This window comes from Watersipora subatra, chromosome 4, assembly GCF_963576615.1.
Source record: "Watersipora subatra chromosome 4, tzWatSuba1.1, whole genome shotgun sequence".
Taxonomy (NCBI): Eukaryota; Metazoa; Bryozoa; class Gymnolaemata; order Cheilostomatida; family Watersiporidae; genus Watersipora; species Watersipora subatra.
In genome coordinates, this window is record NC_088711.1 from 29,599,301 (window position 1) to 29,614,772 (window position 15,472).

Below are 15,472 nucleotides of genomic sequence, written 5' to 3' on the forward strand. Positions count from 1 at the left end.
ACATAAACATCCTGTAATCAGTAAAACAAATGCAATAAATATATGTCATTCATAGATATGTCATTCTAAAGCGTATCTACTGAAAGCTTTCAAATTGGGAGTTTGATAGATTGCGAGTGTAATTTTAAAAATGAATAAGTGTTTAACAAAGGCACAAGCCAACGATTCGAAGCTTCGGTTCTGGAAGTTAAAGATTTGCATTGATCAATCGATTTTTTTCACTTTCTACAATTGAAAAGTGAACATCTAAAGTCATCATAAATCTAATTTACTAGATAAAACTGCCACAGAAAATGTGAAGCAAATGTAGTTAGGTGAACCGATAAAAAAATATAAAACGATGATTAGTGATAGCAAAAAGTTATAATTTTATTAATTAGTACATGTATTAATGAGTACTAAAATATTACCTTAAGTATATTCATCAATCTAAGCCATTGCATTGCTAGATGCTAAAGATTAAAAAGAAGCCGTCAAGAACTCACTGTACATATGTATCTCACACGTGCAGGAAATTACATTTTAGCCTCAAACAGGGAAATATAATCTGAATGTAAACTCAACCGGAAACTCTATAGGAGACTCAAAAGTAAAAGATAAATTTACCTCCACTCTCCGATCTTCCTCCGTAGAACTTTAACTACCTGATGCCAAGAAAACTCGGAGTCACCTTCGCAGTAACTTCACAGCAATTTTTACAATTATGTTGTTCGCCAATAAAACGTGTCGATCGAGTAATTCATTAAAGTAACGATGTTAATTAATTTAGTAAATATCGATGTCCATGCGATTTAATAATAGAGTAAAATCCCTAAATTTGATATCACAGACAACGCGTGTTTCGAGTGATAACATTTATTACGGCCTATATAAAAATTTTGCGCTGATGATTGGCTAAGGGAGCGACCTCATATTTATCGCTCGTGGTTTCTTTTCAGATGTATTGCTTGTGACGTCACGAAAGAAGCACCCACTGGAACGTGAGCTTTTTAAAAGAGGGCCTCATTCAAACGCATATATCTATGGACAGGGTCGGTCGACAAAGACAAAAATGGCATCAAATTGTAGTTGATGTTTTAGCCTTTTATGGGTCTTAATTCCATTAAATCAAATTTTTTGACGCAACCACATCTTAAAGTGTAATAAAAACAATGGCCTTTTGCTAAAACATTTTGACCGTGCCTTTTGGCTTAATCGTTTTACTACTTGCCTTAACCCTTTGAACCGTGACGGCCGATATTCCAGCTTAGTGTAGGGTGTGTCAGAAACCCTGGTGGTTAGAATTGTGCATACATATAGCGCTGTTTACAAATGCTGTTTCTAAAGTACAAGCGGGAACAATCAGATTACTTCTTGCACAAGGCATTAGATAGGGAATTTTACTTCCATTTTTAGCCATTTTTAAATATCTTTATCTACTTACTTCGTTATAATAACAATTTTACGAGGATGATATCGCGAAAAAAATTAATACGACCCATTTTTTGGTATGTCATAGATGATTGTGATGCAGATGAAGAATTATATGATACTAACCATAATTTTGCAGATTATTTTTAGTCATAAACGATGATGAATGTGTGCTCGATGGATATGATGCTACTGTAAAGATTTGAATAAGTTTTTAACTATGTATGAATTTTTATGGTTTTAACCTGAAAACTGTGAAACACATTATTTTTATTTTTGGTGACATTTGTTGTATGTTGCTGAACTATTTTACCGTTGTTTCACCAAATATCATTGGATTATGAGCATATTTAGATATAATATTTAATAGAAATTTCAAAACTTCCTATCGCCGTACAGATTAGAGATGCCCCGATTCCAATTTTACTCGCCGATTCAGATACCGATTCGATATACCGATTCATATTGAAAAATAATTCGATTCAGATACCGATTCAGATTTTTTTGTGTTGCATAGATAATTGTTAATTTTTTTATGCAAATATAAATATACATGTAATGCAAAGAAAATATAAATATTGATGTATTTATTTGTTTGTATTTATGGAAAAAAGATATACATGTATATATATTCACATACTGACATACCGTGCATCTAGTAACAAATCAGTCCTCGTTTCTTGAAATCTGTTATTAATAATGGTAATTACTGTTAGTGGTACAACTTTCTTTGTGATAATGAAGTCTCTCTTCTACTGCTGAATGAACTGCTGCACCTGTACAAGTTTAGAGCACATAAATGTTTCTTTTAATTACCGTTAGTGATTCAATTCTCTCAGTGAGACGTCTTTGTCTTCTATCACTATCGATGTAGCCAGTCGTAAGAAGTGTAAAAAGTATCTGAAGTTTCTGATTTTTTAAGAAAAGATCGGCCGATACCGATTCAGATACTTAATGGTGCGTTTACACTGGCCGACACCGACTCCGATTAGGTGCCAATACCCCGACTCAGACAGGTACCTCCGACATTTCACGTATGGGTGCCGACACCGACTCCCACTTTACATTGCAACGATCAAACGATTTTTGTCGGTACCAACAGCCAATCACAGCGTTTCGCCGTTCTGACCTTCACCCGACCACGCGAAGACGAGTACACATAAAAATCAACGCACCTGATGTGGAAAATTATATACTAGTACTACACTACTACTACTGCTCCTACTACTACTGCTAGAAGCAACTACTGAATGCCAAGCAATGAATGAATAATGAGGCAATAAAAATCCGAGCAAAGAACTGTACGTACAGTTCTTTCGTCCGAGTAATTACAATAAATAAAATGAATAATGAAGAAGATTGAATGGTGAATGTATATTTGTGGTAGTAGTAGTGTGATGGACGCCGGGCCAACACTTTACACTTCTTGTAATTATTTGTTTGTATATATTTTATATGTCTGTAAATATTTTATTATATGAGTTGTCCTTCTTATTCTCTCTTTATTGCCTTTTTATTGTTGGCCTTGTTACTCGTTATGCTATCAATATCGTCGTCGTTTATGTTGTCATATCAACCCACTAGCGGGCCTAATTATTGGCCATTTAAACATTGCTAGCCGGTGTTCTCACTCGGTCCCGTTAGCCGGAACGGGCAATTTTATTGTATATAAGGGAGCAACGCTCACTTAGTAGACAGAGCAAATGGCCGTACGCTCCTCAGCTAGTGAATTTCCTTCGCTAATAAAACATTGAATGAAATCACACGCAATTTATTTCTGTATGACATAATCTAAATCGTGCCAAGTAAGGACCGGGAAATTTCTTTACAGTTGTACTAGTAGTAGAACTAGTAGTAGTCGTACAACTGGCTATTCACTTTTAATTAATTTAAATTAAAGAAAAAAACTTGATTTTTTGGTACTCTCGCGTTCACATCGTTGCTAGCCATGCTGGTTCACTATTAAAAAGAGAACGAGGGAAAGTTTAATGACAGTCTTCTAGCCTCTCATTAAACCTAGCCCTTTCGTTTCATAAACTTAGCACTGTCATTAAAGCCTAGGCTCATTTAACCAGAGGCTCCTAGCTTCTGATTGGCTGATGAGCGTCCGACTTGTCGGTGCAACCGGGCACTGCTGGGTAGCTCCGACACCGACTTTCAGATCGGTGCCGACACCGATTTTTCTGTTCACACCTACCGACACCGACACCGACTCATCAAATTTGTCTGTGCACGACAAAATCGGTGACAAAATCGGCCAGTGTAAACGCACCATAACACTCATATCGGCACTGTGTTTCTATATCTGGATGATAGTATTCAATGAACCATAAAGAGTTGATTCCTTCAAGGATGCTTTTACTAGTTCATGTATTTTAGCTCATTACGTAACCAAATGTACCACTAGTTTCATAGTCTGGCTCAACACATTTGCGTATGGCCAAGAGACGTGTGCTGCTGCTTTTGTAGGACTTGTATAAAATGTTTCTTGTTAGTGAGCCTATTGCGTTTATACCAAAACAAAAGGAAACAATCATCTGCCAGCATTAAGCCAATAGAAAACATGTTTAGAGAGCTGAGAACTGAGCTGGGTTTAAATTTGCTAAAAATGTTAATTTTTTTGCAATTTCTTCTTCATTTTTATTAGGTGAATGAGGCATTGTAGCTCCCAAGGCTGCACAAATTGTAGTTCAATGGACTTCTGCTCATTATCTATTGAGCAATATTACTAGTAACAGTGATTACTTATTTTTAACAATAATAATAATAATGATGGGAACTATAATAATAGTAATTCCCACTATAATAATAGTGGGAATTTTTTTGGAATTGGAAAATGCTCAAGTTATTAGTTGCAATAGTACAGTGCGCCATCATATTACAACGTCTGTTTTATGGTTTTTTTGCCTTACGATGTGGAACTCATGTTTTTGTTCCTTCCATATGGTATTTTTTTTGCCATATGGTATTTTTTTCGTCATTTGGTATCAACAAAAATGTCTCTCCAAATTCAAATTTGGCGGTCAATCGCCGAAATCTTTCCCACAACGACTGAGAGAGATACGATGCTCATTCTTTCTCAGTTCAGCTTTATTCGTTATAAGTTATAGTGAAAACGAAACTTGAAACAGGTAATAAAGATTAAGACAATGGCAAAATTAAAGTTTATTAAAAAACATACTAAAACTTAGCTTTATGTGTGTATTATAGTTATAGTGAAAACGAAACTTAAAACAGGTAATAAAGATTAAGACAATGACAAAATTAAAGTTTATTAAAAAACATACTAAAACTTAGCTTTATGTGTGTGTTTAGTAAGCTAAATTCATTTAAGTTAAATTCAGAGTTTAAGTTACACATCTATCTCAAGGATAAGAGCTCCCCATGGTACGTCTGTACATAGTAATGTTACATTTTTTTGCAGATCATAACTACCAAATACATATGTTATTTTAGGTAACTATAGTTACTAAGGTTAACATACTATTTTGTTATCAATTTTTAATATGAAGATTATGTATATAAAATTTTGAGTACTTCTGAGGAAGGTCTAGTATGTTAGATGAAAATGTTCCTTTTTTTAAAGATTGGATTCCGTCAAATTTTTGTTGATTTTAAAAGAAAGTGTTTTTGTCTATCAGTTGATATGTTGTTTGTTGTGTTAGACGATCTCATTTTCAAGATATTTGAAGATTAAAATCGACAAAAGATGATCGCGATAAAAACGCTCAGGGAAAAAACGACATGCCCAAAATGATTTAATTATTGATACAACCTGTCTATCTCTCGTATTCACATCGGCTATTACGATAAAAGTCTAGTCCTACGCGGCTCTATTGGCATATATTTTATGTTGTATTTGCTCATGATTGCTAGGATAAAATTTTAATTCTACCTACAGATACATTATTATAAATGTCTCAAACGCCTCAACTAAAGGAAATTGAAAATCTGTCATAATAGTTTCCTCGAAATGCTGTGTAAACATTTGAGTACCGACTACAATTCTGCCAGTCTGCATCGACTACAATTCTGCTAGTCTACACCGACTACAATTCTGCTAGTCTACACCGACTACAATTCTGCTAGTCTACACCGACTACAATTCTGCCAGTCTACGGTAATTAGGTCGTCGAGTTAACTTATTTCATCGCGGCCTTTGTATCAGCTAAGTTCTCAGTTGCTACCCACACCTGAAACTAGCTACTAAATAAAATAAGCACGCCGCCATCTTTGAAAAGAATATGTTCCAATATATGGCGAAACCAACTGCATCCCAAAAAGTCATGTATAGTCAACGTTATTTAGTCATTATTAGTATCAATTTGTAGAACAAATTTACTGGTCACATTCGATTAGTTTATTCCAGTACAAAACAAATGGTTTTATGAGTTGACCGGAATAGTGAACGCAAAACAACGTCAATTTTCTTGAAATCAATTAACTCACCGATTCTGAAAAAGTGTAATTAAAGCCATTCTTCCGCCTGGTTGGCAGTTTGTGGACTCACCTGTTTTCACTTAGATGGGTGAAATATAAAATTTTTTGAACTTAATATTTGGTCCATTGGAATTGAGTCAAGCTATGCAAAAGTACCAGTCAATACAACTCTGATTACACTTCATAGATCCATCTATCAGACAAGATTTCAGCACAGGTGGCAAGGGGGCTATTATGTATTCAATCCTTCGTTTTTTTGTGACGTCATTTTATCGTTGTCGGCCATCTTTATAGACAAATTTATCGTTAGAAACACAAAGCTTTTGCAATGATAATTCGAAAACGATGTTTTTGTTTGCAATTTTTTTATTATAGTATCAAAACAACACTTAAAAGTACTAATAAATCAAAGAAAAACTATCGTTTTCTACAAATATGGCAACTTTTTTGTGAACGAGCGCATGTGCAAACGACTTGATGACGTAAAAAAATGATGGATATGTTCTGCACATCATGTTTTGCATCATCTTCAACAATATTATTTTATATATTCTTTACACCATGAAAGTTATTTTTAGCAAGTAGGACTTTGGGCAAAAGGCTAATATAAAATTTTAAATGTTAATTTGAAAAGGGTTTACACAAGCAGTCGTTCATCACCAGTAAATATGTGCCTTAAGAGTTTCTGAAATTCACCTGGTGTAAAGATAAAATATTTGAACCGTTTCTCACCTCTATGAACATAGTTACTGTAGGCGCTCCTATAACCTAATAGGTTTGATCGATTCAGGTGTTACCTCTATGAACATCATTACAGTAGGCGCTCCTATAACCTAATAGGTTTGATCAATTCAGGTGTTAGAGTGTCGGTTTGCCAAGCTAAATGTCACCAGTTGGAGTGCCATTGAAAGCAATCTTATACTCAAACCTCCAACCCTGACCCCGGATGGACAGGCAGACACCACTCTTATTATAGTAAAGATATATTTTTGTTTAACATTTTGAAAATATGCAATATTTTTCTTTCCTTGGCAGCATAGATTTGGCTGTGTAGAAAAAAAGTGAAAAACTTGATCTAAATTGACATTGAAGGTGTCACTCCCTTTAACTGAATGTAAAATTTACTGTAATCACTAATCCTAAACCAAATGAAGGTGATAGAAAAATGAGAAAGCTTGTTGACCAATAATACCACAGTTACTGTACAGATATTGAACAGCTGCTGTACAGGAATTGAATGGTTTGGTTCAATTTCTTCCTTTTTGAAGGGCCAAAATTGTGGGTTTAGGAATATTAAGGGACAGATTAGGCTATTTACATGTATTTTGCGCTTTGTATTATGTAAAATCCCTATAACGTAAGCATTCTCGGGGTGGATTATTCATGTTGTAGGGGCATCAACTGTACTTGCAAAAACTGTCCTACTGAAGTATTTTAATTTTTCAAGATCTATTGGAAACCCGATAAGACATCCCATAGAAAACATTCGCAATGTTCTAAAGGTTATCTGAGTGCTAATTTCTTAGAATTAATGTAACCGTACTTGAAGAAAATTTCATTAAAAACAACTTGACGTTCTATTACTTGACTAAAACCTCTTGAAATTCCATCTAAACAGATTGGATCTGTTATAAAAGATAACAGCAGAATTATCCTTAGTATCTGGTATTTTTAAATGTTCATACATTTGTAGCTCACTCGGTACTACACAGTGGTCAATGAACAACAGCTAATGGGGTGCATTTAACAATAACAATGTGCTATAACAATAGTAAAAATAGTGTGGAAAATGAAAATTTGGAGTCGTGGCCTCCTTTTGATCTATAATTATCACAAACAAATAATCTCTGTAAATAGATCTTCAGGTGAAATATAAATTTGGTATCGACTGGTAATTTATTTATTGCATCATTCATAGTTGATGTGAAAAGCAAAATCACTTGTTTGCACTTTAGAATGTTGTGGAATTGTTTTTTTGAAGCACAAAACAGCAGTAATTTGACTGCTATTTGTTTAGAAACTATGATGCATGGCCCAATTATGTTTACTAGTGAAGTTTACTAGTTCATTAAACGGTTCTGCCCTCAAAATGTTATGAATGAAAATAAATTCTATGGTCTACTCCATGTTTTTATTCTGTATGTCCTAGCAGATACGACCAAACTCTCAATTTTTCCTGTGAATATATGCAATTCAGTATAGGAAATTCACGACATCATATGGAACGGCAATTATTCTATTTCCTTGAAAGTACAGTCAAACATGGATAACTCGTCCACTGATAGCTCGAACACATGGTTAATTCGAACGGTTTCTTTGGTCCGTTCCCACGTAATGATAAATTGCTATAGATAACTCGAACTCAACACCATTAACTCGAACTGTTTTTTGCCCAACCGCTACCGAAACGGTTGTTATCGCTTTAGAAAATCACTTTATTCCAAGCCATAGAGGTAAACCTCAACTTTTCGTAATTCGTAAGCGTCGTTATTACCACCATCGGCAAAATATTTTTGTCAACGACTTTTCTAAAGGTTTGGTGAAATTTGATTTATACCAAACATCCGCTTAGTGATCGCCCTTCGGAAGCAAGGAAAGTGGTATTCGTTGAGAGCAACACTCTGAGGCAGTTCAATTAGAAGTTTTACGAGGTATTACGGTACATTGTATATCACTCTATCACTCACGCTTTTTGAATGGATACTTATTGAACGTACATGTATTTTGTGTTTAGGTCAAACGATGAATAGTTTTCCGACGTTGATTCCGTGTTGAATCAATGTCGGAATGTTGAATGTTTAAAACGTCTTAAAAATTGTTGTAATTGAACGTATACGTTGTCTCAGCTAAAAAAACTATTCACTGTTTGTCCTAAACACAGAATACGTGTGTACATTCAATAAGTATCCATTCAAAAAGCTTGAGTGACATACAATGTACCGTAAAACCTCGTAAAACTTCGAATTGAACTGCCTCGGGAGTGTTGCTCTTAACGAATCCCAGGTTAAGGTTAGAAGGCACCCTCGGAGAGACCCCCCATCTATATATAGTGTTACAAACTTACAAATGTCATATTCTGGTGTGGTTTTTTGAGACATATCCAATGGTATACTTGGTTTGTTCACCAGACAAGCGGTTCTCAATTATGAATCAGAATGTGGTTTTGAAGTCATGTTTTTCATGCAAAATATCTGGATGAAAATCTAAGTGTACCCACTTTAAAAGTTGTTATTATAGTGCCAAACAGTGTATATCATGTCAATATGGGAGCAGAATTTTCAATTCCAATTTTTTTTCAGGTAAAAAGAGGCAAAAAGTCATATATGCAAAATCAGGTTGGAGTTTGGATCGTAGGTTGGACCCCGTACACAAAGAAGAAAAATTCTGAGACCATAAAACATCAGTTAGGTTTCAAGGATTAGCCATACAAAATTTCAACTCGATATCATTAAAATTGACAAAATGACAGCGTTTTAAAGATTGAAAACACTGACAAAAAGCAAATAATGAGAAAACGTTGCCTAAAGTTTGGGAATAGAAAACGGATGATTTTTTTACAGTTATGGGCATATGGGTTGTCTCATACCCTTTTAAAACCTTCCACTTGAATATGTATTATTAAAACCCTCCACTTGAATGTGTATTATCATTTGGTGCAGCTGACTTTCTGTTTGCCTTCCTAGCAGCAATTATGACAGGTTCAGCTGCCTTGCTTCTACGTACCACCCGGCAGCGATCAATATCTTGGACATATTGTCTCTGGAAGTGGCCAACATTCAGTCCAAGTTATAAGTGTTTTAAAGTGGTTTGACATACTTTTTAGTGGCAGCAATGGAAAGAGCACACTTGAATTATATAGGAAACATGTTTTTCTTGAAAATAATTTTTTTGAAAAACAGTACTATTTTGAGGGTGCCTTCTAACCTTAAAGAATAGAGAAAGCATAATATTTTTATGCTTTATTATTTATCTTGAGGTGTTGACTGATGTTCTAAAAAAAGAATCAAGGAGATTGACCAACCAGAAGCTGAGATATAGCCAGCCAAACACAGGTCTACCAAAAAACATAAGTGTTTTGGTAATCATCAATATATGACGCATAAAATCAACTTATGTGCCATTGGTCAATTAAGCCAACTAATGCGCTCTCCTATAACAAACACGGCGTTTTAATTGGTTTAATCCCTGGAAGTATAGAACAATCAAATTGGGCCTAACAATCATTGCTCTGAGAATTCCGAACCAGTCCCTCTGACGTGTAGATTAGTTTTAGAATAAAATAATTACACGCATCTATTATTTCGCAACATTCTGCTATTACTTTCTACAAATTACATTAGTTACATCATTTATTCTATACGCAGTTATATTATTATTTTGTACAATATGCATTATGATTATTATATTAGTCATAAAAAATAACCATAGATAAAATAATAGATCAATAGAAAAATCAAATCAAAAGTTATCGTTTTTTTTTCTTACAGCAAGAGCAGCACGGTCAAGTTATTCTTTTTAAGATTATGGCTGTAGTGAACTTACAGTCTGTTAATAGTGACGATAATCATGAAAATCAACTAAATGCTGCAGTAGATACACAATAGAAAAATGATGAATGAACAAAAATTCACATTCTCATATCTTATTCTAAACGAACTGCAATCGCGGATGTCGCATATAGACTATACACGCGCCGTTCGTTGAACAGAGGATCTTCGGAGCATATCCGTGGAGATCGAGTTAAAATTTGAAGCACAATAGTCAAAATCTGCTCTTCTGTTTTGAAAAATCACGGCGAGGGGTTGTGGGCAAATGCCTTTACCACAGAATGTTTGCTTGATTTTCCTGAGAAACCAGAGCTAGTCTGTAAATTATTTACTATCGCGAGAAGCGTTTCACATCTCGTAGCCAAAACAATCATTATACGTAACGGCGGTAAGGGTGCCCAACTCCGGCACATGAACATTAAGTCGATTTTATACGTCACAGTTTTCGGGATTTTCGAAGGGTTTTCCTCTGATTCTTTATTAGGTAGACCTATGTTTGGCTGGCTATATCTCAGCTTCTAGTGGCTCAATCTCCTTGATTCTTTTTTTAGAACATCAGTCAACACCTCGAGATAACTAATAAAGCATAATAATATTATGCTTTCTCTATTCTTTAAGTGAGGTAATCTTTGCATAAACTTCAAGAAAAATCGGCAAAATTGATCATGGGTAAAATGCTCAAAAGAAAACGATGTCTTTTCTTTTGAGCATTTCAACAACGATCAAGTTTTGCCAATGTCAATCTAAAAAACGTCCTGGCAATAAAATCACCTCAAACAACAAACCAATCTCTATACTTTTTGATAAAAACGTTTTAAACTTTACATTAGAAGCATTTAATTTGAAACAAGCCATTTGTGCTTTTGATTTATATTATAGTTTGTATATATGTACATGTATCTACTAATAAATAAGTAAATACATGGACTTGTGACAGTGCTCTGATAACTTAAACGCTCTGATAATTCGAACACTTTCGCTCGGTCCCATGAAGTTCGAGTTATCCATGTTTGACTGTATATATACAGTCAAACATGGATAACTCGAACTTCACGGGATATATATAGAGTTAGTTATATACTTCACGGGATATATATATAGTTTGGCAATATCCATGGTCAAATAAAGAAGGAGTTATTGCATCTTACAGTAGGAGTTATGTCTAGAAATGATTGCTTGTTACATCTTGTCCTCTGTTTCATGTTTGTTGTTAAGGTCTCTGATGTTCGGCTGTTCTGAATAGCAGATTCTTGTATACTATTGGGCTGCATCTGAAACAATGTCTTAGTTTGCCGAGTTGTCCGCTGTAATTGATTATTCTATCATTTCAGCACAGAGGCGAGGCAAAATTCAGCCGCTGGCATTCAAAGTTGGCAAAGGAATTGTTATCAGAGGGGTATGTTGTTTCTTTAGCCTCTAATCTGTCAGTGTTTGTAGAGTTTTAGCTACCGTACTTTTGGCCAGTTTTCGGACTATTACCTGCTACTATTAGCTACTACTACAGTAGTGGACAATAATGCTGACATGCTGGTTCTTCTGTATGTTATTAGTGGGTAATAATGTTGAGATGTTAGTTTTTCTGTATGTTATTAGTGGGTAATAATGTTAAGATGTTAGTTCTTCTGTATGTTATTAGTGGGTAATAATGTTGAGATGTTAGTTCTTCTGTATGTTATTAGTGGGTAATAATGTTGAGATGTTAGTTCTTCTGTATGTTATTAGTGGGTAATAATGTTGAGATGTTAGTTTTTCTGTATGTTATTAGTAGGTAATAATGTTGAGATGTTAGTTCTTCTGTATGTTATTAATGGGTAATAATGTTGAGATGTTAGTTCTTCTGTATGTTATTAATGGGTAATAATGTTGAGATGTTAGTTCTTCTGTATGTTATTAGTAGGTAATAATGTTGAGATGTTAGTTCTTCTGTATGTTATTAATGGGTAATAATACAGCTGAGATGTTAGTTCTTCTGTATGTTATTAGTGGGTAATAGTGTTGAGATGCTGGTTCTTCTGTATGTTATTAGTGGGTAATAATGTTGAGATGCTGGTTCTTCTGTATGTTATTAGTAGGTAATAACGTTGAGATGCTAGTTCTTCTGTATGTTATTAGTGGGTAAAAATGTTGAGATGTTAGTTCTTCTGTATGTTATTAGTGGGTAATAATGTTGAGATGCTAGTTCTTCTGTATGTTATTAGTGGGTAATAATGCTGAGATGCTGGTTCTTCTTTATGTTATTAGTGGGTAATAATGTTGAGATGCTAGTTCTTCTGTATGTTATTAGTGGGTAATAATGTTGAGATGCTGGTTCTTCTGTATGTTATTAGTGGGTAATAATGTTGAGATGCTGGTTCTTCTGTATGTTATTAGTGGGTAATAATGTTGAGATGTTAGTTCTTCTGTATGTTATTAGTGGGTAATAATGTTGAGATGTTAGTTCTTCTGTATGTTATTAGTGGGTAATAATGTTGAGATGCTGGTTCTTCTGTATGTTATTAGTGGGTAATAATGCTGAGATGCTGGTTCTTCTGTATGTTATTAGTGGGTAAAAATGTTGAGATGTTAGTTCTTCTGTATGTTATTAGTAGGTAATAATGTTGAGATGCTAGTTCTTCTGTATGTTATTAGTGGGTAATAATGTTGAGATGCTAGTTCTTCTGTATGTTATTAGTGGGTAATAGTGTTGAGATGCTAGTTCTTCTGTATGTTATTAGTGGGTAATAATGTTGAGATGCTAGTTCTTCTGTATGTTATTAGTGGGTAATAGTGTTGAGATGCTAGTTCTTCTGTATGTTATTAGTGGGTAATAATGTTGATATGCTAGTTCTTCTGTATGTTATTAGTGGGTAATAATGTTGAGATGCTAGTTCTTCTGTATATTATTAGTGGGTAATAATGTTGAGATGTTAGTTCTTCTGTATGTTATTAATGGGTAATAATGCTGAGATGCTAGTTCTTCTGTATGTTATTAGTAGGTAATAATGTTGAGATGTTAGTTCTTCTGTATGTTATTAGTAGGTAATAATGTTGAGATGCTAGTTCTTCTGTATGTTATTAGTAGGTAATAATGTTGAGATGTTAGTTCTTCTGTATGTTATTAATGGGTAATAATGTTGAGATGCTGGTTCTTCTGTATGTTATTAGTAGGTAATAATGTTGAGATGTTAGTTCTTCTGTATGTTATTAGTAGGTAATAATGTTGAGATGTTAGTTCTTCTGTATGTTATTAGTGGGTAATAATGTTGAGATGTTAGTTCTTCTGTATGTTATTAGTGGGTAATAATGTTGAGATGTTAGTTCTTCTGTATGTTATTAATGGGTAATAATGCTGAGATGCTGGTTCTTCTGTATGTTATTAGTAGGTAATAATGTTGAGATGCTAGTTCTTCTGTATGTTATTAGTAGGTAATAATGTTGAGATGCTAGTTCTTCTGTATGTTATTAGTAGGTAATAATGTTGAGATGTTAGTTCTTCTGTATGTTATTAGTAGGTAATAATGTTGAGATGCTGGTTCTTCTGTATGTTATTAGTGGGTAATAATGCTGAGATGCTAGTTCTTCTGTATGTTATTAGTGGGTAATAATGTTGAGATGTTAGTTCTTCTGTATGTTATTAGTAGGTAATAATGTTGAGATGTTAGTTCTTCTGTATGTTATTAGTGGGTAATAATGCTGAGATGTTAGTTCTTCTGTATGTTATTAGTGGGTAATAATGTTGAGATGTTAGTTCTTCTGTATGTTATTAGTAGGTAATAATGTTGAGATGTTAGTTCTTCTGTATGTTATTAGTGGGTAATAATGTTGAGATGTTAGTTCTTCTGTATGTTATTAGTGGGTAATAATGCTGAGATGCTAGTTCTTCTGTATGTTATTAGTGGGTAATAATGTTGAGATGCTGGTTCTTCTGTATGTTATTAGTAGGTAATAATGTTGAGATGTTAGTTCTTCTGTATGTTATTAGTAGGTAATAATGCTGAGATGTTAGTTCTTCTGTATGTTATTAGTAGGTAATAATGTTGAGATGCTAGTTCTTCTGTATGTTATTAGTGGGTAATAATGTTGAGATGCTAGTTCTTCTGTATGTTATTAGTAGGTAATAATGTTGAGATGCTGGTTCTTCTGTATGTTATTAGTGGGTAATAATGTTGAGATGCTAGTTCTTCTGTATGTTATTAGTGGGTAATAATGTTGAGATGTTAGTTCTTCTGTATGTTATTAGTAGGTAATAATGTTGAGATGTTAGTTCTTCTGTATGTTATTAGTAGGTAATAATGTTGTGATGCTAGTTCTTCTGTATGTTATTAGTAGGTAATAATGTTGAGATGTTAGTTCTTCTGTATGTTATTAGTGGGTAATAATGTTGAGATGTTAGTTCTTCTGTATGTTATTAGTAGGTAATAATGTTGAGATGCTAGTTCTTCTGTATGTTATTAGTAGGTAATAATGTTGAGATGTTAGTTCTTCTGTATGTTATTAATGGGTAATAATGTTGAGATGCTGGTTCTTCTGTATGTTATTAGTAGGTAATAATGTTGAGATGTTAGTTCTTCTGTATGTTATTAGTAGGTAATAATGTTGAGATGTTAGTTCTTCTGTATGTTATTAGTGGGTAATAATGTTGAGATGTTAGTTCTTCTGTATGTTATTAGTGGGTAATAATGCTGAGATGCTAGTTCTTCTGTATGTTATTAGTGGGTAATAATGTTGAGATGTTAGTTCTTCTGTATGTTATTAGTAGGTAATAATGTTGAGATGTTAGTTCTTCTGTATGTTATTAGTAGGTAATAATGTTGAGATGTTAGTTCTTCTGTATGTTATTAGTGGGTAATAATGTTGAGATGTTAGTTCTTCTGTATGTTATTAGTGGGTAATAATGCTGAGATGCTAGTTCTTCTGTATGTTATTAGTGGGTAATAATGTTGAGATGTTAGTTCTTCTGTATGTTATTAGTAGGTAATAATGTTGAGATGCTAGTTCTTCTGTATATTATTAGTGGGTAATATAATGTTGAGATGCTGGTTCTTCTGTATGTTATTAGTGGGTAATATAATGTTGCGATGCTGGTTCTTCTGTAT

General features: G+C 33.9%; 1 protein-coding gene across 1 annotated transcript in view; it reads left to right on the plus strand.

The window, feature by feature from the left end:
* The window catches only part of LOC137393154 (peptidyl-prolyl cis-trans isomerase FKBP3-like), a 41,374-nt gene that overhangs the window by 15,092 nt on the left and 10,810 nt on the right, over positions 1 to 15,472 (plus strand). Inside the window, exon 5 of the mRNA XM_068079582.1 lies at positions 11,729 to 11,793. Within this exon, the coding sequence (XP_067935683.1) occupies positions 11,729 to 11,793 (65 nt within the window). The remainder of the gene's footprint in view (positions 1 to 11,728; positions 11,794 to 15,472) is intronic.